The sequence below is a fragment of the Montipora capricornis genome, chromosome 6, assembly GCF_036669925.1.
Source record: "Montipora capricornis isolate CH-2021 chromosome 6, ASM3666992v2, whole genome shotgun sequence".
Lineage (NCBI taxonomy): Eukaryota > Metazoa > Cnidaria > Anthozoa > Scleractinia > Acroporidae > Montipora > Montipora capricornis.
In genome coordinates this window covers 59,189,266-59,211,382 of record NC_090888.1, presented here as the reverse complement: position 1 = coordinate 59,211,382, position 22,117 = coordinate 59,189,266, and the positions used below count along the sequence as shown (strand labels likewise).

Sequence of the window (22,117 nt, the reverse complement as noted above, 5' to 3'; positions counted from 1 at the left end):
TTGATATAGACTGATATAAATTTGAAAAAAGGTGGGCCGACGTTTTTCAAATTTACCCAAATTCAATCCATTTCAATCCTCTCCAGTTTTGTCCGTCCATGTCCCTTCTTGGCTTCCCTGTGTTTTGTTAGAGTTCTTCTGCAGTTTTGAACAGTTATTTTGATATTTAAGTTAATTCTACGACCATTCGATTAATGATGAAATTGCCTAAAATTGCGTGACCTACGTATCCCCTTTAAGCGGTATATAATAGAAGTAGGCGGTGTTCATGTTATGTCGTCGCCGCCCTTCCAGTGAACGAAAACAAAAGATCTCTCTGATTGGCATCTTTTGTTCGCCAGCTGCATTTAAACACCCCAGTGTTTACGCCTCTTGCCTAGAGATTCGGAGACCCATGCACATGCTAACCACTCGTTGTAATTGATCCTAGTCTAAATTCTCGTCTGTACTTGTAAATACCCAATTGGTTTCGTAATAGTGAATGTTGTCCGCGTTTCATTTCATTACCCGTGAAAAGCCCATGTGGGGAGCGGTCAACTGAGTGCGTGTGTGTATGTACGCATGCACATCATATGCATTGTAGAGTCAATCTCAGGAGATTGGTTGAAAATCAGCAACATGTAGTTGACATTCCAGTCCTCCCATCCTGAACCAATTACAAATAGTCCATTTCCGAGTAATGTCTGCCTCCTCCTCAAAGCGAGTCTAAGTGCGAAGTTTTTCCTATGAAAATTAGTTTTCATTCATATGTAAAGTAGAACTAATTATCATCACAAAAACTTCGCACTTAAACTCGCTTTGAAAAGGAGGCAGACATGAACTCGGAAATGGCCTATTGCGTAATGTACAATTGCCTGGTGTACGAAAAAAAGCTAGTCAGAGATCCGCTATTTTCGTCTATCAACGTTACGTCGATGACGAACGGCGAAAACCGCTCATTGGCAGGTTCTATCAAAGAAGCGACGTGTTCTCCGCGAATGTCACGCGCGAAGTGTTTTACGCGCGTCTTTACGGCCGTTCGTCTCCTCTCGAGTATCACTCACGCGTGAATCCCTCGATGGCCCGGTCCAATACTTCCTCTCTCTTTCGTGCGTTTTCTCGTCTTCTTACCATTCATTCCAAGAATATATTACCACATCTCGCTAAACCGAGAAACGCGCCTTTGAAACAACACGTGCAACTAATACCGTAATGATTACATGTCGCAACATTTTCAGAGACTAACAAGATCACACGAGTGACCGCTCTCAACGCAAGCGTAATATGTTTGTGGTTGGCTTAAAAGGGTCTGGTTGCGCGAGAAAATAAATCTAAAAATAACTCGGACAGCAAAACAGCCATGAAATAAATATATTGTACGCTGTCCGGAGCTGAGCCCTTGATAACAAGAGCACTGCGACGTCCTTTGTTTTGTCCCTCTTTCCTTCATCTTGTTTCACAAATCCAACCCCGTACCACAACAGTACGCGAAACTTGCCCTGACTTTTGTAGCAAGTTGTGGTGAGAAATAGAAAACGAGGATATAGGCCCATATCTATCACGAACGAGGTATTTTCCAACATTCCTTCCTTGGCTACTTTCCAAAGAAGTACATGGATCTTGCCTATGATTTAATGACCTGTTATGGTAAATAACAGACAACGAGGACATAGTATTCCTAAGGAATTTGAGGAGTCCATCTTTCAATATTGACGTAAATACACGAGGCCTTTCGAAAGTATCATATCGGCTCTAACACCAGAATTAAATAAGCAGGTTGTCCCTCCATGGATTATTCGGAGGATGTACACAAGGAGCTCATTGATCAGAAATTTTAAGTCAGGCTGCAACTAAATCGCATTGTTGCCATTTATTTCATTATGATTACGCTATTTAGCCAACTTATTTGTACGTTCAAGCTTGCTGATTACTGTCAATACCAGAATGGATTTTTGGCGTTGTCAACTGATTTGAGCGTTTTTAAAAGAAGCCGTGACGTGTCCTGCTGACGTTTTCATGGGACATCCTTTGAATTCGGCTACTCCGTTTTCAGAGGTCAACAAGTCAGGCTGAAAAAAAAAACAAAACAAAACAAGAACAGTTGTCTCAAAACGGTGCTGTGCAGGGTCGGGTGGGTAAAAGTGACACTGTCTTTCGTTGTCTTTGCAGTTGTTTCTCCTTCGAAAGGCAGCTAAGCTGTTCGTGAACCTCGTTACCAAGCGAGAAAACCCTGGAAACGAGGTTGCAGAACTCACTACTTTTTCACGCAAATCGTGTTGTAATGCTTTGTTGTCCGCATTTACAAAGGAAAAGCAGATACCTTGTGCTAAAATTGGAATCGGATGTGGAGTATTTTCAGAGTTTATGGAATGTTATTAGAACGACTGGGCCAACTAAGCAAGTAATTCCCAACTAACCAAATTCTTTCTTTCCCAGTATTTCCCAAAAGAGCATTTTCAAGCAACAACCGGTTGCTCTTAACGTTTGCAGTTGTAGCTGAGCTACCTGGCCTTTGAACGGAATTGAGGCTACTTACGAAACCCAATTTTTTTCACATGCGCTTTCCGAGTGACCTAAACACGACCAAATGTGATCATAGTAACTTCCCCGAAGAGTTACGCTTAAATTATTGCTGCGTTACAACTGTGGACCTTCTAACGCGTGGATTTGAGGTTGGCTTTAAAAAGTTTAAACAAATCGTCAAGTTGGTCCACCTTCAACATTTTAAGGCTCTTGGTTTCGGTAATTAGCGAACTACTGATAAATTAGGCGTTGACACAGCACATTCTTTCTAAAATTTAGAATTTTAGAGAAACGCTCCTAATAAATTAGCTGGGATATCGGACTCAAATAGGCCATTGTACAGTTGTTTGCTCTGCGACCTAGCCTATGAATGGCTGCAAGGCTGCCGGTGACCTTGCATTGATACAGCCCCGACTGCCTTTATCATGCAAATTGTGTTGTTGTAATTCTAGTTAGTCCGTATTAACATTACAAAAGCACGGAGGTTTGTATCAAAACAGGATCACCGGCAGCCTCGCTTCCATTCGTAGGGCAGGTAACTTAGCTACAACTGTAAAATGGTCTATTGACCCAGTTGATTTCTTGGAAAATCGATTCGACAACGATGGATATATGCTAATCATGACAGGATTTTCGAATTGAAAAAGGGAAGGCTTGACTTGTCACGTGAACACGATGGTGTTCTCTGAAGATGACAGCCAACAAAAGGAAAGACAAACGTACCTTAAGCGCTTCAAATATCTTCTTCTTCGGATTCAATTGCTCATCTGGAGCTGAATGACAAAAAGACAGACAGCCTGAAGCATCTGCAGGCTTTCGTTCATGTTGCAATGCTATTTTGTCCAAAGAGGGATTCCGATGAGGTGTTTGGAATCTAGTCGAAGAAAACTAAACCAAATTGGGCAAAACCACCTAAAGCCTGGGCGAACGGCTTCCACATCCGTTTGATTTTGTTGAACTGCGATGTTCGAACCATTTGTCCCCCCCCCCACCCCCACCCCCCCACCTTTCAACCTTGTTGAAACATGTTTAAACGAAGTTGAATCGAAGTTGAGCTTAAAAGCGTTTACAATTTGCTTCAATTTGATTAGGCCCAAAGTATCTTAGCTCACGCTTTAATACACGTGCTACTGTTCATGGGAGAAACACTAGAAATAAGAGCAAGTTAGACACCCCAGCGTTCAACACAGCTGCTGGTCAGCGCTCTTTTGTATATCGAGCGGTGAAATGCTGGAACACGCTCCTTGAAGAAATTACTAAATGTGAAAGCTTACACAGTTTTAAATCTAAAGCTAAGAGTCATTTTTAAACAGTTTTAAATGAATCTATCATGTTTTATTATATTTATCATAATTTCATATTATTGTACATACGTTTTAGATATAGTTATTTACTTATTTTTGTCAATTATTGCGGAAGAACCCTTTGGGAGCATTAAGAAAGTCATTCATTCAATCTTTCAACAAAACTTTTGTTTTCGCGAATGTTGAATGAAGTTGAAGCAGTTTGAAGAGGACCATACGGAGGTGAATGGCTCAAACATCTCGGGCCAAATTCTTGACCAATCACAAGTACTGAAAAAAAAACCAATAGACCACTTTCGATATATTAAAATTCAGGAAGGGGTAGTTTCTAAAGAAACTGTGTTGCTGCGTCGGTGGGGAAGTAGTATACAAAAATTTGGTTTTATCAACGGAGTTGATAATGTAAATTGGCCACCGTACAGAGATTCTAAAAGCTAAAGAATAAAGCTTTTAGAATCTCTGTACGGTGGCCAATTTACATTATCAACTCCGTTGATAAAACCAAATTTTTGTATATTAAAATTCAGCTTGACAGTGAGGCTTAGAGGACATAAACAAAAGGAATGAATAAACATGTTCATTCAGTTTCCTTTGTTTGTGTTCCCTAGGCCTCGATGCCAAGCTGAATTTTAATATATCGAAAGCGGTCTATTACCACTTGCTTTCGCACCATTTTCCCTTAGCGCCAATTGCATGCAACGGCGTTGTGTCAGGATTGGTCAATTTGGTGGTTTTCGTCTGTTTCGATTGGCAAATGAAATATCCATACCTCCTGCTATTTCATGTTCATAACCTTGTATTTCGACTCGATCACCAGGTTTACAATCAGCTGGCGGACACAGAGGCGTAACTTGACGGTTTCCATCAGCACTTAAAAGTGAAAACACCGCGCGAATCAGTTTATTTTGCCATATGCAAAAGCCTTGATAAATGCGCATGGCAGTCACTGTGTGCGATTCCGCAAGTAGAATGGAAGATAAATTTCGGGAGCAATTATTTGTTCAGAACTTCCCACGAATATAGAGGGCAAATTGCCAACTTCAAAGTCATGCTTAATTTCTGCTTAAGGACGGTGCCTACTAATTCAAAGGTGTTTTTGCCGCTATTCATGATTATGCAGGAAATGTAGATCTTAAAAAGTGTTATTGAAATCCAAAAAATCCAAACAGAAAATTGGGGGTAACCAAGCATTTTTCAAAGATAATTCATGAACAATATTTGTAAAAAGCTCTAAAATGCAAAGTAATGTATGGTTTTCTTTCTTAAATTGAAGCTTAAATATCTCTAAAGAATACATGGTTACCCCCCAATGTTCCTTTTGGACACCAAGAGTACTTTTGAAGATCAACTTTCTCTGCATAATTTTAAGCCGCGTAAAAATATCCCTGTATTAGTAAGCATCACCGATAGGAAACTCGAGATGCGCTGAACGTATCGCAATAACAATAGTAGGCACCGTCCCAATTCATAACGACAAAACAGTAAAATACAGACTTCCGATGACTTCTTGATGAGCCGCTTTTGTTGTTTTCTCGAGAGAAAAAAAATGCTTTTTTACCTTTCTTAGGTGATACTTCTTGGTAAAAAACAAAAGAAAACAAAAAACAAACCAAAACAGAAAACACGGCCACGGCCTGCTCCCGTCTGACCTTGTAGATCAGTCGGTAGAACGGCGGAGATCTAACCCGAAGGTCGTGGGTTCAATTCCCACCCTGGTCAGAGTTTTTCTCTGTCCTTGTGTGGGCCCAGTTCCATCAGTAGGGCTAACGCTCACATGGTTCATATGGGATAGATATCTAGCACTTCACGTTACACTACACTCTCTTCAGTTAATTCTGTTTAAAATATAAGTGCTACACGGCCAACGTTTGTATAAACGTAACCTTTCCTTGTACAAAACAGAAAACAGTTGATCCCAGAAGCACACGGCCGAACATAGCCTTCTGTATTTTAATTCCTGATCTAACCGCGCTGATAGCTTGATGCAAAGCGCACAAAATAAGACTCAGTATTCCTTACTCTGTTATAGAGGCTGCCAAGAGCATTGCTTCTGATGTGATACCTTAAAGATAACAATAAAAGTGTAAGCTTTTCATTGAAGAGATTGATGATGATGATGATGATGATGATAATGATGATGATGACGATGACGATGATAACAAAAAAGTCTCACACCAGACAGGCCCCTAAGAAAAGTGAAATTCAGGATAAGTCAGACAGCATTCTCATGCTCACTCATGCTGAGTACGTCCTGAGAGGTACACGATTATACTAAGGGCTCTACAAAAAGAACCAGTGCTACGCCAGATGAAAAAACAAACAAACAAACAACGTTAAAAAAACACGTCTTACGATCCGAGTGAATTATCCGAGAACCATGCAATTAGGCCCTGGTTGGCACATTAATGGCAAAAGGTGACGTCAACGATATCTTCCCCACATTGCAGCAATATTCCACAAAGGTAACATACACTTCAATGAAAGTTATCTTTTAACAGATGGAAATCATCTAAATTCTCGTAGATACTAACCACAACAAGCTACCCTGCAATCTGAGCATAAATAAAGAGTTCATGTGAGAATAATAGTATACAGCTGTCACTCACCCCTCATCTTAACAGGTTTCAAGTTACACATCATGACAACAAGTCTTCCCTTAAGCTCTTCTAAAGGCACATAATCTGCTAATCCACTCACTACAGTTCTAGGTTCTGAAAATAAACAGAAAATCATTATTTTTGAGATAATCGCATGGCATTAAACAAAGTAAAGTTAAGATGCTGATCATCGCAGTTATTAATGAACAAATTACTTCAACAGTAACGAAAGGAAAGCTTCAAAAATCCAGGCTCAATATCAACTCACAAAATGACAAGCTCCCAAATGGCTTGACAGCTCAACTGGTAGAGCACTGTATCGGTATTGCAGAGGTCAGGGTTCGAATCACGTTCAAGCCTGTATTTTTCAGGCTTTCCTTTCGTTTCTGTGCCCGCGCACCAGTGATTCAGTTGGTTGAGCACTGGGCTGCCATGCAGGACGTCACGGGTTCAAACATTCCGGCCGGACCAACACTCAGGGTCTTTAAATAACTGAGCAATCTCGACCCATCCCCTCTTGTCTTGACTGAGGGAGAGAAGAGCTCTGGGGAACCCTGAAACAAAGTGTCTTCTCGTTGGTTTTCGTGAAGAACAATCAAAAGCGTCTCTAATTGATGCATTCATGTTAGCACCAGGATTGAGCAGGCGCCGTAAGGTTCAAATAGCCAATTTGGGGTATAAGAACCCTACGGCGCATGTTCTCCTACATAGAGTTTCCCAGAGCCTTGGATCGATCCGAGGTTCTGGTGACGAGAATGATAAATGAGGAGAAAGTGCTGCCTTTCTAATTACACCCGCGCAAATGGTTAGACTTTCAAGTCTTCTCGGATAAGGACGATAAACCATAGGCCCCGTCTCACAACTCTTTAATGTTCAAAATCCTGTGAAACGTAAAAGAACCCACACACTATTCGTAAAGAGTAGGCCATGTAGTTCCCGGTGTTGTGGTCTGTCTTCTGTGGTGTATCATGGCTGGGAGGGTAAATGCTCGGAGATACTAGTAACACCAAACTACTCTAAAATCCGAGGGTAAATAAACATAATGAACCACACTGTATGAACGTCAATTATTGACTGCGATGATCAGCATCTTACCTTGATTCTCTACGTACAGTAGTTCAAAGGTATATGGCTTTCATATATATTAACTTTCGCCAGGCATAGTAAAACCTATAATAGTTACTCTTTGGCGGAAAAAAAGAAGGGTTACACCCTGGGTAATATGTAACATAGCACCACACCTCAAACACACAACAGTTTTTGGCCACTTTTTTTTTTCAAATTTCAATAGATTCCATCCACGCCATCTTTAACTATTGGCATGAAAAAAATATGTTAATCGAAGTAATATGGTTCTTGGTAAAGCTCCATAAATGCAAAGGGCCTTTTTGAAGTAAGGTTTCAGTCAAAATCACATGACCTCACGATAACTCAAGACTGATACTGTACCTGCAGTCTCTCTAGACTTAACGTCACGTGATTTCCAGCCAATATATCATATCAAAATTACTTTCAATGCCGAATTTAAAACCACCCAACGCCAAACTCATCACACCTACAGCTGTAACTGAAATACATGTACACAAGAAGGTTTGCCAAACTTTAACTTCTTTACATACCGGTAACTTAAAATGTATAGAAAAGAGTCTTACTTTCTTCTCCAATATCAATCTCTTCCAAATACAAGGAGTCTGCATCAGGATGCTGCAAAAGAACATCAAAAATACTTAGAAGCTGACTTTTAACTGCTGGTATATCGCCGAATATAATTTTTAACAATAATAAAATTGCAACATTGCAGGAAATCTATCAATTTTGTCCAAATTGGTCTAACTGCAATCACCAATGTAACTAAATTTCTGTTTTCTAAAGTTCATTATGTGACTTGTAATGTCAGGATGCCAGAATAATCAGATTTGAGAACTGACGCCTGTCCTGCAACCAGGATCTGACAGACAATCAATTTTTCATTAATTAAAGTTCTTTATAATGTACACATGAAGTTACTCAAATGAAAGATGCAAATTAAATGCTCATATTTGAGGCGTCGAGTTGTCAGCTAAAATATAGACAAGTTATTTCCCCTAGCAATAACAGTGGGCCCCCAAGCCCAGACATCCTTTGGCTTGTTGCAAAGGGAAGGGAATGCATGACAAAGTCCTTCGAACATCATCAAGGGAGGCTGTTCTCATAGTACATAGTACAGCGTCAAAAAAGCTAAGGTTATGATGTCATAGGCAATAGCATCAACATTATGAAAGAAATTGAACGATTACCAGTAAAAAGAAGCAAGTCAATCAGACACGTTTTAAAAGGTTATGGTAATGAATTTGATCCAACCAACTGTTGACCATCGACCGACACATCAGTCATAAACAATCTTTAAATCTCCCCATTGAGAAGACTTCCTTAGTTATCTTTATTAATTTGGATTTTCATGGACTAATTGCTTAGGGAGGAAACAGTTTGAAGTCTCTATTGGTCATTCACCTTTAGAAAGGTGATGGCTTTCAGAATGTTAGAAGAGTCGTGGCTGATTCTTCGTTAGACTTCAGTGCACATCCCACCAAGGGTCTTGCCATATTGATCCCGATTTTCATGTGTTTACTTGTTTGCCAAAGCGTTGGCTGACAGACGACCAATGTGTCGGCCAATAGGGTTTTATTTGTTGGCTGACATATTGATTGCATTTCAGTGATGTGTCGACAGACATGTTGACCGACGAGTTGGTTGATCGGACTCGTTTCCTATCTTAAATGAACAGCCCACGCTTACACGGAGGAGAACTACTGGCTCACTAAGAAAATTCTCTCTGCAGTAACAATGAAATGATAATATTGGGACCCATGGAAAGCTGTGACTGCTTAAAGAACACATAGATCCTCAAAGGGAAATGCAGCCAGAGTAAACAGACAAAGTCTGAGATCAGCAGGCTGGTTCGCTAGAGATACACCCTGCATCAACTTCATAAAGAGGGAAAAGATTTATGCTGACTCAAACACTGGAAGAACTAGGAAGGGTTACCTTCTTTGCCGAGAGAACTTTTCCAATTCTCAAATCTAATCTTGATGGATCAACAGCTCTTTCAGGGCCGGCTGCTGCTGCTCCTTGACCACCCTCTACAAATCAACCACAAACGAGTGTCGTAACAAAGGAGTTGGGAAAAGGGGATTGCATCCCGTGACGGTTTCCTGCCTTCCTTTTCCCCGCATAATTCATGATAATGATGAAGCATATAGTTACATGTATCCCAGGAAAGTCCTTGAAAGCACTTGAATTTTGCATGTGATTGATCAATACCAAGGAACAAAAAGTACTTTTCCTTGATGTTTTTTTTCCTTCATTTCCTAGCCAAAAAAGTTGCACAAAAAGGCCTGTTTTTTCATGGTGGCATCTACTTTGCTGGCCAATTGTGACAAGCTACATGTAATCTGCAAGGAAGCCTTCATTTGACTCAACATTCACTTTTGGGAAGAGGTGGCATATTGAGTATACAGCAAAAAGACTCTGGGAACAGAGAACCAAACAGCTCAACACAAAACAGTAATACATTTCCCAGTTTGAAAATCATCTCTGTCAGTGCATATCAACAACAACAACAACAACAACAAGCTTTGTTTTCCTCTTGGTCATGCACAAAAAAGTACAAAATAATTTTAAATTATACAATGTATATTAATAGAAATGGAGAGAGGGGTGTGGCTACCTGAAACGACTGGAGAGTTCAGAAAGGCAGGCAGACATATTTGCAATATATTATTACATTAATTTTTAGGTTGGTACACACACATACAATACAGAACACACACAGCGAGCACTAAGTAAATACCACACTAGAATGGTGAAATACAGGAATAAAAATAATAATTAACCCATTGACTCTTGGCAGTGAGACTTAACAGATTTTACTCTGTCATAACACCAGATGTTTTTACTTGTCAACTGGGAACATCCTGGGGCATTTGAGGAGTCAATGGGTTAATAATTAGCTCAGCGGTCAGAATCAGTAATAATGATACAAGTCATGTAGTGTTGCAAAGTTAAGGTCTCTTCGCCTTACTTTCTTTCTTGGGTGCAGGATATGCAAGTTTTGTAAGCTTCAGCAATTCTGGAGTTTGAAATTTCTTTCTTATAGGATCTAAAAGCTTAGAACAAGAAATACCTCATCAGCAAAAAATCTGCATAGGATGAAAAGAGTCTAAACTGCATGTGGTAATATAAAATATAAGGCTTAAAATTATTAAAATGAATGAAGACCCTCATACATCATTTATGAAGCTTGAGACAGCATTCTTTAGGTCCAAAGGATGTAGTTCCTGAAACAAAAAAATTACCAAGTTTAAGTCCTGCTGTTTTGAAAATCCTTGCTACGAAATCTTACGTAATTCATGATCTCTCTTGTTGCCAATAGGTTCGTTATTTTCGTGACTATAATTGGACAAAAGTCTCCTAGAAACCGAACCAGAAAAAATATATTATTGACGTTCACCATGTTAGCAAATGCTTGTTCAAGTGATGAATAGTCCTTAAATGTCACTGTTCCTCCGTTTTCTTCTGCTCTTTTTATCACAAATTCTACAAGAGAAAGAAAAGTCAGACAAGTATAATCTTTCTTTTCCAAACAAGTCACATGTCTTCCTCTACTGGTTACCAGTGCTCAAATTGACAATCCAAGAGGCAACAGCCAACTTTCACTGCATTAGAACCTAAACTTAAATTCATAAACATGATCTCAAGGCCCTTGTAATCATAATGTGGATATAATCATAAATGCAGCACGATGGTGACACAATGATGATGTCTTTCCTCTTAAGATTGAATTTTAATGTAGTCACATCTTAAGGGCTTAGGAATTGTAACATCTTAAGTACATAAAATTACAAAGTGCCACATATTACAATCTGAATTACATGTACATACACTGCAAAGAATTCTTATCACCCAAAGAGAGAGAGAGAGAGAGAGAGAGAGAGATGTCATTGTGGGCACATATTTTATGGCCAGTGCATGAATCACCTTTGTTTGGGTTTCTGTAAGGGTAAGTACAATGTACAGAAACACTGGAGTAGTCTAGTCAAGTCTGGTTGGTGTATGGTTAGTGCAGAGATGTGAAGCGCAGTTCGGTCGGATTGTGTTGGTAATTTATGGTAGAAGGTTTGAATTCTCCTTGCAACAAATTTCTGGGGAGCAGGATTGGCAGTAGTGAGAGCACTCTGACTTCTTGCCTCCCACAAGTGTAGCCCAGGTTTGATTCCCAGACTCGGCACATACATGTATGTGGGTTGAGTTTGTTGGTTCTCTAATCTGCTTAATTATATTTTCTCTGGGTACTCCGGTTTTCCCCTCTCCTACAAAACCATTAATGTTTCATTTGTTTGCAGTAATTTGAGTTGATTTCAATACAGTGTCCCCAGTTACATGTAGTGCATTGATGAGCAGAGCTAGAAAACTTAAGACACTTAAACAAAGTTCATTATCGTTATCTACAACAAATGCTCCAATTTTCTCTACCCGAAAACAAAAAACAAAAATCTAAATGCAGGCTATGGACCCATAAAGTAACCAACCTGTTTGGTGTCTCAATTCCAAAACAGAGAAAATAACAAACTTGGCAAAAGCCAGAATTCCATTGTCCTCAATGTTTCCTTCTTCACAGAATGCCTGTTCACAAAAAATAATCTTGTTATTATATATCTTCAAGGAGATGACTGATACTAATCCTAGGAAAAGGAGCCAAGGAAACCCATAAAGGCAACCAGAGTGGCAAGCCATGAAAACATGATTTCTATAATGTGGTAACTAGTAAATTGTGGAAATGACAGCGCATTTCATGTCTCAGCCCCAAAAATGGTCATTATGATAATAATTCAGCTGTGTAGTTCAATTTAATTCAACACACCTGAATCTTATCATTAGGGCTTCATTATTCCTTTAAAATGATGTTGTAACAAGGATGATTTGTTCTACTACAGCAGATGATGATATTGGTATATGTATACTTACCTTGTTTAACTTTTTCTTCACAGCTGAGGCACTATCCAAAAGATCAATTTTTGAGTCCTCGGGTGAAGAGGAAATACTTAAATTAATGAATAAATTGACCTATTTAACTCATTAAGTACTAACGATAAATAATAATTGAAAATTAATTAATTATTAATGCAGAAAATTTGAGAAGAAACAAAATACATGTAAATTTTATTTATCAATAAATATGTAATGTGAATTCTGATTTCTGTTTGATTAACAACCAATCATGCACGTGGCATGAACTTATGCACTTTGAGGCAAACTGAACCCAATTAAATTTAATTACCAACATTTACAATAGGTCGTTACTCTTCAGAGGGAGCAAATTCAGCATAAACCTTGAAAACATGAGTGTTGCTTACCTCATCAGAAGAGCTCATCTTGGTGCCTGTCAGTCCTGGAACTGCAAATCAGTAAAATGGTAAACAATGGTGTCAGTTGTGTCTTGCACCTTAGAAAGCTATAGAGGATATTACATGACCTCGTAGCCTGGATACACATTTTTTTCTTGGATTTAGGGCTGATGGTATTATCTTTCAGGAGTGAGCACAGCGAAAATCCAAATATGAGACCTCTCAGTTTTTTATTCACTTTGAAAGTACAGAAAGAAGCATCACCTTGACTGAAGCCTGACTGTAATTGAAAAAGTTGAAACTAATATGACACGCAGTATGGCGAAAATACAAATTTTCACTTAAATTTTTGAAAATGAAATTTCTATTCACAGAATCAATGGCTGCACGACTTCGCCCATGAACAGGATGCACTAATATTATTGGCTGACATGTCTGTAACCATGACGAACTCAATATCCTTGCATGTGAAAGATAAAGATAGCATCTTTACCTTGCAAAACAAAACTTAATCAAATTTTAGGAAAACAGAAAATCCTGGCATTTAATAATATTGATACAGTACATGTATATCTATAGTAGGCAGTGCTCGAAATTAGCGGTCGACCAGTCGTCCCAGACGACCAGAAAGTTTACTGGGCAACCCATTTTTGGTAGAATTTAAAGCCTGGTTGCACAAGGGAAAAAACAACGGAAAACCCAAACGAAAATAGAGTGTTAATTTTCATGTGACGTCATGGGGGCCATGTTGGTGTCCCTAAACAATGAAACAGTGGCCAAGTTGGTGTACCCAACTAATCCTACAAGAATAATTCTCGTAGTTTGAGCTCTATTATCATGCAAACGTTTTATTTTGTTTTGGTGAAAAAACAAGGTTACTGATCATGTAAGTGAAAACACTATAGAAAACGAATTAATCACAAGCAGCACCCGACTTACATATGGCTTTAATTCTATTGTCATGCGCAATGTCCGATAGTAGTGTGAAGGTAATAACACCAATAATAATATTTAAATTTGCCGCAGTTGAGCACTTTCCTGTGTTTTGAATATCCATGCCTTTTACAAAACATTAGCAGATAGGAAAATCACAAACATGAAGGCGTTGGAAAACTTAAACCCAGACTTCCAGAAAAACCACAGGCACACACTAAGACCTATGGGATACTCAAGCTCCATAGCTATGAGATTGCATCTCAACACAGAGTGAGTGCAGTTAATCATAGAGTGGTATCCTAGTGGGCAACCACGGATTTATCAGGGCAACCTAATTCACAGGATTGGCTGCCCGGCTTTTGAAACAGGGACAACCTGGAATTTTTTTTAATTTCAAGCACAGAGTAGCTGTAGTTCTTTATTGAAGGGGTTTCTCCTGAAGCAAAAAAATTAATTTCCTCTGCATGAGAGAAAACAGTAACATTCTGTCATTGGATCCATGAGATAATCAACTAAACTGTCTTGCTTCTTCCAGCTATCGAATGACGCTATTCAAATGATAATAATAACAACTGTAACTTACCCATGGGATTCATCAGATGTATTCTTTTTTTGTAACCCAGAACAGGAAGGTACTAAAAACAAAGTGAATGCTTAATTTTCCAGAAAACTCTCTATCTTAATTTGAATTAATTTGAATCATTTGAAAAACAGTTCTTAATGAAGACAGTTTAGCTGGATTGTGGAGGAGAAAGAGGAGGTCACTGAGAGGCAATAAAGATATGCCAAATAATAACGGCTACATGTATCAATTCAGTAGTAGTTTTAGTAGGGTCAATTTTGAAACAAGTGACTCTAAATAGCTGGCAGCCAGTCAAGGTTTTGATAAATTACAATGACAGGCATGTTTTAGGAAGCCATTTAAAATTTATAGCCCTCCCTAAACAATATGATTTCAAATCTGGGCAGCCATTTCAAAAGCCCTAAAAATGTATTTAAGTCTACAGTCTGTGCGTTTGGTTTAAAACAATTAGCCTTATTTATTGTGATAAGTACTTTACATGTATATTATTACAAGTTTCATATGTTAAAAAGTTAAAAATATTTGCGTAGTTAATGAAATCATTGGTAACTGGAGTTCTTACATGTATGACGAGGAGAGAGAGAGAGAGCACTGAGTTTAAGTTGGTAATGCATTTTTTCTCTTTGAAAAATTAGTGAACTGCCAGTCAATAAAAATTAATATCAAAATCTTGACCAGCTGCTGGTCAAACTGATAGTGCTTTTTCTAGTTGTCTTCTCACAAAAATTTGATTTCGTCACATTAGTGATAAAATTATACTGCCCACAGTAGCCCTACGTACACCACAGGATTAACAGCTCCAAATGTCGGCTTTCTTATCTCCAAGTGAAGCTACAGTGTATGATCCTGGCAGTTATGAATGCAATTTTAGCAATTGCATTAAGAGAAGCCTGAAAAATTCAGGACTTCAATGGGGTTTGAACCCCTTGATTTCATATCCGCAGTTAAATATACGATTCATTTCATATCATTAAATTTTTGTTTGCTGTTTCTTATCTCAATATTTCAGTCAATAATAATATACTTTTATAACCCTGAGTTGATGTGACCAAATTTCTGTGCTTCAGTAACTGGGTATACCTGAAAGCACACCAAAGATCTGAAGAAATACCTAGTAACCCCATTAAATAATACTGTACACCATACAACAGGGATACAGGCATTACTGTAGTGTTACACAAAGCAGTTTCAGCACCAATTATTGGTGTTGAAACTGCTTTGAGCCAAGGGGGAATTACCATCTTGCCTCGAAGCAAGTACAGGGGGGGTACACAAAGGATTTTTCCTGACAACATCAAATGAGCTTTCAACAAGTGGAAGTTTGTCAAAACCTCCGCTTATTCTCAACAGCTGATCAATAGTTTACTACAGCTGTAAATTCGGACCACCCAATTGTATTACAAAAATAAATAAACAAACTGCAACTAGTAACCTTCTCGGCTAGAGTGAAAATTTTCCTTTGATCCACACCTCCAAATTGAGCATCTACTTTCAGATATTCTTCATCAAGAGCCTGCAATACAAAAAGTTTATTAGCACAAAAAGGGTCGTTGTTCAATAGGAAATGAAACCACACAAATATAATATTACTTATGGCATTGCTTGCAAAAAGTTTATTAGATCAACTGGTGTCTTATTGCAGCAAGGTACATGTTTCACGAATTAAGATAAAATTGTCACTTCTCTGATAACAGCAGCCTTGATGAAAAGAAAGCAGCATTTTTAACTTTGATGTCCTTACCATTTTGTCATGAAGTAAGTCTTGTTATTTCAACTCCTCCTACCCCTTAAGATGATTTTGTCAGCCACAGTTGCATGTTTTACACTTCTTCCTAAACAACATTGTGTTGGGTGAAGAGGGGGAGGGAGAGGAGCTTTGCTCCCTTCTTTGTTAGCTTATGGTCCAAAAGGGGGGGAAATGGGAAAGGTCATAACTCCAGGAACTGCACAGGATTGTAGCAATACAGTGTAGTACGTGTATATTAAAATTTATTGGTGGAGTAAGGTACCGGAAAGGTAGCAAGAGAGGAGACAGCACTCTCCTCAACAGCAAGGAGGTCACCATGGCAACAGAGCCACAGTCCTGACCTCCCAGGTACCTGTCAACACTTCACTGAGAAAAATCAGTGTGTGGAATACATGTATACTACTTACCCCTAAATATGGGAGGGAAGGAGGGAAAGAAAAGAACAAACCAAGCGAAAAGTAACTCGAGCCAAAGCCCATAGCAATGTCCCTGCAACCCTCCCTTGAGTCCCCCCTAAATATCCCAGGCAAAACTGCTGCATTGTTTTAACTTTGCCTAAATTATACCGGTACTTAGCCTCATTTAACCCTTTGGCTCCGAAGCTGGCCTGAGCCGGCCATACTTAGTATTTTACTCTGTCTAACGCCAGACAATTTTTCTCGTCAACGGGGGACCCCAGGGGTCAATGGGTTAACATTATTTCCCTCGGCAAGTTCTCTATTCTCTGCATTTTGCAATATGCTAGTACATGTACAGCTGATAAACTGAATTACATAAGAGGGTAAAACTTGGACCTGAAAAGCGATATTTTGCATTTGGCAATACTGTATTAAAAATTATGTGTATTTTTCATTTTGTTAAAAGCACAAACCTGTAAACCTGGGTATAGCAAGCCACTGAGAAGAGGATGCTGAACTTGTTTCACAACCTCAGACCCAGCCTTCTTAGCATCATGCTGAAAATTTAACAAAAAAAAGATAAACATTATAGAGAGACATTAGAGGGTTTAAGCAATGATCATGGCTACAGCAACGGCAACATCACGAAACAAGAATATCACTGGTTTAAGTAGAGAAAAACTGTCCTGTCGCATACACGTGTGGCACGCATTTCAATACAATTCTTTGACATACTAGACAAAACAACACGATAATGACCAAATTTTAGGTTTTGATGACAACATGAGCAATTACAACAACAAACCATTTTATTTTAAGCTTTGACTCCCAAGCCAGCCTGAACCGGTCATACTTAGCATTTTACGTCTAATGCCAGATGATTTTAATTGTCAATGGGGAACCCCCAGGAGTCAATGGGTTGAAGTACAGAACGGATAAATGAAGTTGGAATTATTTATACCTCTGTGACAACTGTCGACATCCTGAATACATCCAGAACATAATCTCTGGAAAAGGAAAAAGACATTATTGCAGTCAGTAGACTCCATGATGAAGATCAGAGTAAAACAAAACAAATTGAAACCCACAAGATACTAGGAAATTAAAGACTTATTTAATACCGGTAAGTATAATGCATCATTTACCTGTTAAGTTGGTACTCTGTTCCCCTAACAAACTTCAGTTTGTCCAATGGAACATTAATTGATTCTAGCATAGCCTGTAAAATGATAATCACTTCATTTTAAGTCTCAAAGGTTATTTTGCCAAGCATTAGTGCTCTACTTATTGAGGAGACTATAAATCAACTGAAATCACAACAAATCAAATCAAATAAAATATTGGTTTTGGAGGAAAGGGGAAAACCACAGTACCCAGGGAAAATCCTCATAAAGAAGAGTAGAGAACCAACAAAGTGAACCCATATATGGCGTCGAATCTAGGAATCCACATTTATTTAGTGGAAGGCGAGTGCTGTACCAACCCTGCTCCCATATTTAATGAATATCAAGTTAATGATAAAAAATGCAGTGTTTAATGTTATTCACAAAATCAAAGGGAATTTTAAAGCAAACATAATGAGCTGGACTACAGCATGAATGAACAAACAGTGGCTCTGTACAATGAGCACTTTACATTTGTTACCGACGTTTCTTTTTGGTATGCAATTACATGTATCTACAATTTGTACACTCAGCGAATATTTTATTCTCTACCATTTTTTGTTTTTCCCAAGGGTATTTAGCTCATAATGCATTCAATGTGATTGAGGTGTGTATAGCAACCACTGCATTTCTGGTTAACAGGACTTTCATGGCAACCCAATGTTTTCGCTTTAATGAAATAATTACAAAACTAATGCATCATTGATGGAAATAACAGCACTGACCTTGATAACCTCTTCATAGTATTTAACTCTGTGTTCCAGCAATTCCCAGGGTGCTTTGAGGTTATCCAAGTAGGCATGAAGATCTGCTAAAAGGACAATTACCTGGAAAATGAAAGAATGCAAGTATAGTGGAGTCTCACTTGTGCTGCAGTCTTTAGAGTGTCCTACTGTATGTGTTTTGAGGACATAGGAAGCATATTCTGAGTACTTAGCAAAGGTAGGATCAAACTCCAACACAAAAAGAAAAGCACTGAGAGAAAGTCTGTACTATGAAATATAGAGAAGAAAATCTGAAACCTAATTTTTTCCTTCATCCCTTTACTACAAAATTCCTGAAGGCAAATTAAATCAAACAGTTATGGCATTTCACCCTTGTACTCCCAGAAATTTCAGTGTGGTTTGGGTTGATTTTGTTATGAAATAGAGCACCAAGTTGTTCACCCTGCAAGCAGAGCTTTGCTAAAATTTTCTAGAGGGTGAGCAAGAGAGGCTCTGCATAAATCGTGTCGTCTTTTAAGTCACTGCAGCCCAAGTTTCTGGGCTAGTCACTCAGGTCAAACTGGTTTAGGCAGTGTGTGCATCATGTTTTTGGTAACGCGAAGGTCAAAATCAAGCCTTCAGAACAAAAATTAATGTGGCGTCTAGGAGTGCAATCAACACTTGGCATAGGTTTGAAACTGTCTCAAAGTAGCGGTTAGCGTAAACTCGATAAAGACTTAACACGATTTCTGCAGAGTCCTTTCTTTCTTGTCAAGCTGGCATGGTGAAAATTGTTAAGCTGCAGGAGATAAAATTATGGAAGTACCAATTTTAAGTCCTGGTCAGACCACCAGCTAGATGAGGGGGGTGTTGGGATTTTCGCCATTTTTTTTTAGGCCAGTTTTCGGTTTTTTCGGTCACTGTGTCTCTTAAAGTTTCAGCTTTTTCTTTTTTTAGCATTTGGTTTTTGGTTTTTGGCCAAAATACAAGCGGTTTTTTCGTCTCTGCAATTCAATGCGGTTTTGGGTTTTTCCTATTTTGTTTCTGGTTTTTGGTTTCCTCAAGCTAGAGCACATGCCACATGAGTTCTCAAATAGACGAGTTCCAAATGCAGATGTCAATTCACTGACTTCTTTTCTTGCCACAGTAAACGTCACGCAAAGTTCCCGATGACCACCAAAAAGGTAACAAACTGTGCAATTTTATGTTAGACCTGAATGTTGCAAGATTTCAATCGAATCTCTGAATTCATTAATAAATTCTCAAAATTCTTGATTTTCGATTGTAGTTTTTCAGAGCTATAGAATGGCTTTTTGAGATTGTCAAATCCGTAAATTAAACAGAGACTTCAAGATATGCCTGATTCACAAATAGCATCCACATACCGTGGTGAAATTAACATAGTTTAGTCTGCATCCTCCAGGAACTGCCACTAATGTATCAGATCGATTAAGGTTTTTTTGGAAATTCGGCTCTGTAAACTATCGGTTTTGATGGTTTCCAGTTTTAATCACAACTCAATTGGGTTTTGGGCAAATTTTTGAGTGGTTTTTCAGTTTCTAATCGACCCCAATGACCCCCTCCTAGAGTATTATACATAATAACATCATTTAAAGAAATCTATGAAGTACACAATTTCAAAACAGCCTAATACTTATTCCTTGCTTTGAAAGATGCTACAGCTGAGGACAGAAAATAATATTTTATTCTTTTTTTTTATACTGGAAAATTACAAACAGACCTCACAACCAGCTTTTAAAAAATCTGCAAGTTTTGTCATCGGCACAAAGTAAGCAACATGCGGTTTTCCTGTTGTGGCTGTGCCCCAGTACAAAGACAAATGTTTTTCCGGAAGAATGGCTCTCAAACGGTCTTCACCAATCACTTCCTGTAAACAACATGAAACAGAAAACGAAACCTGAGGCATTTACATTTTTACTCTGTTGGTTGGCTTATTAGATTATCATTTTTTCTTAATCAGAAGCAACTTAAAATATGAATAAACTGCAAGTGATAGTGTAAGTGTACAATTGTACAGCACTACACCAAACGCTGTTTCAATTTCCGGCAAATAAGGAATTGAAACAAATACAATGAGATGTAAAAGGCGTCCATGTTTTCAACGAAATGGAAATAGAGAGTGGCTCTGTAATGTTTAACCCTAACACCTCTTCAATTCCTTAAGAACTCACCTGCAAATTTCTCGTTATCAAATTAAACTGGTCATCGACAGAACACGGTCCGTTGGAAGCCATACTTTCTGAGGAAATACAGCGACACCACTTGTTCTGTACAAGATTAACACTGATTCCAAACAATTGGTGCAAGCGTAACTTTTTAGAAAGCAACCTTGAGGCACATAACCTCTGAAGCATAGAAATGCGTCAAAAACGTGCTTCTACACCTTACTAACTGGCTGCAGGATTTTACACGTGTAAATCTACAAAATTTTCATCCGCAACTTAAAAGAATGACTGAAATGCTTTGTAGCCTGGCCTTAAAAATGTGAATGGTGAACCTGTGAAATAGAAAATGATCACAGGCTAACCAAGTAATTGAATGACCAGCGATTTCATCATCCGCAAAATCAGGGAGAGGAATTTTTTTGCGAGGGAAGGAGGCGGAGGAACTCAGGATATTCCACAAAAAAAAAAAAACAGAAAACGATCTACTTGTTATTTATCTGACACACACAAGAACTCCAAACTGTTTGTTGGAATTTGTCCTTACAGGATTTTGAAAATTAAGTATGTAGATGTAGGTGAAATCCAAATGTTTCATGCATGTTGTTTACTTGTATCAGTGTTTCTGTAATTTCAATGACGTCTCTCATGGAATATTAATTTACATCAGGAGCTCATGTCTACATGCATCAATCCGATTGCTCTAACAAAAATTCAAGGCTTTACCTGGATTGACTGAAAATATTCGTCTTTCATATCTTTCACAATCATTAATTCACCTTATTCAGGATATAGAACAAACTCTCACTGACCAGCTCCCAGATGGCATGGCTTGATAATGGTAAAGCCGTGCAGAGTAATTGCACATGCCTGTTCAAGGCTTGCTGTTGTTGTTGTTGGTTTTTTTTCAGGCTTTTCAATTGCTTAAATCGCTCTTTAATGCAATGGTCAGTCAATTTCAAACAATACATCTTCCATATATAATTTCTTACAAGTGCAAAATTTCAAAGACATACATGTAAAGATTGTTTTTAGAATTTTCCAGGGTTTTTAAGCATACATGCCATATCATTCACCAAAAACAATGAAAATGACTTCTTGATTTAAATTATGTATAAGTAGTAGTAGCTATTGCTAAGTGCCAACGAGACAGTCAAAACAATACACAGTTTGCAGATTTGTATCAGAGTACCATTTTTGGAAACCAATAGGAGTTGTAATAATTTTCTAATGATTTCAAAGTACTGCAACTCAACTTACCTAAGTTAACAATAACACAATAACAATAGAAATGTACGTAAGTAAAGCCCTTGCACACTTCGATGTAAATGCTCACTTGTTTTGCAATAATATTGAAAGAACTGCTATAATTTTTGAATGGCTGTAATTTTAACAGAAATATACAAAAAGTGTTTCAGTTTGAAACACATCATGGGGAATCAAACTCTCTTGCATAACGCATTCATGAAAGTTGTTTCACTTGTAGAATTTTATTTTGCAAGATACAGCCATGAACTATATGTCGAATTGATCATTTAAATTATTGTGCACTTTACAGACAATAAAAATAAACTGCTCTACTCAACAATGACACGCGGGCTGAAAGAACACATACGC

At 38.3% G+C, this 22,117-nt stretch overlaps 1 protein-coding gene across 1 annotated transcript; it reads right to left on the bottom strand.

Moving 5' to 3' along the window:
* Positions 1–1,830: 1,830 nt before the first annotated feature.
* On the bottom strand, positions 1,831–20,816 carry LOC138052686 (tyrosine--tRNA ligase, cytoplasmic-like). Its single transcript, XM_068899237.1, has 21 exons — positions 20,510–20,816; positions 20,059–20,205; positions 18,339–18,440; positions 17,596–17,669; positions 17,412–17,457; positions 16,924–17,007; positions 15,738–15,818; positions 14,306–14,357; positions 12,796–12,836; positions 12,407–12,463; positions 11,971–12,064; positions 10,893–10,978; positions 10,669–10,719; positions 10,464–10,548; positions 9,428–9,522; positions 8,056–8,107; positions 6,413–6,517; positions 5,826–5,868; positions 4,576–4,676; positions 3,226–3,275; positions 1,831–2,048 (listed from the first exon to the last, which is right to left on the bottom strand). Exons 1-21 carry the CDS (start codon positions 20,690–20,692, stop codon positions 1,941–1,943), a joined length of 1,737 nt encoding a protein of 578 aa, XP_068755338.1. The 5' UTR covers positions 20,693–20,816; the 3' UTR covers positions 1,831–1,940.
* Positions 20,817–22,117: the final 1,301 nt, after the last annotated feature.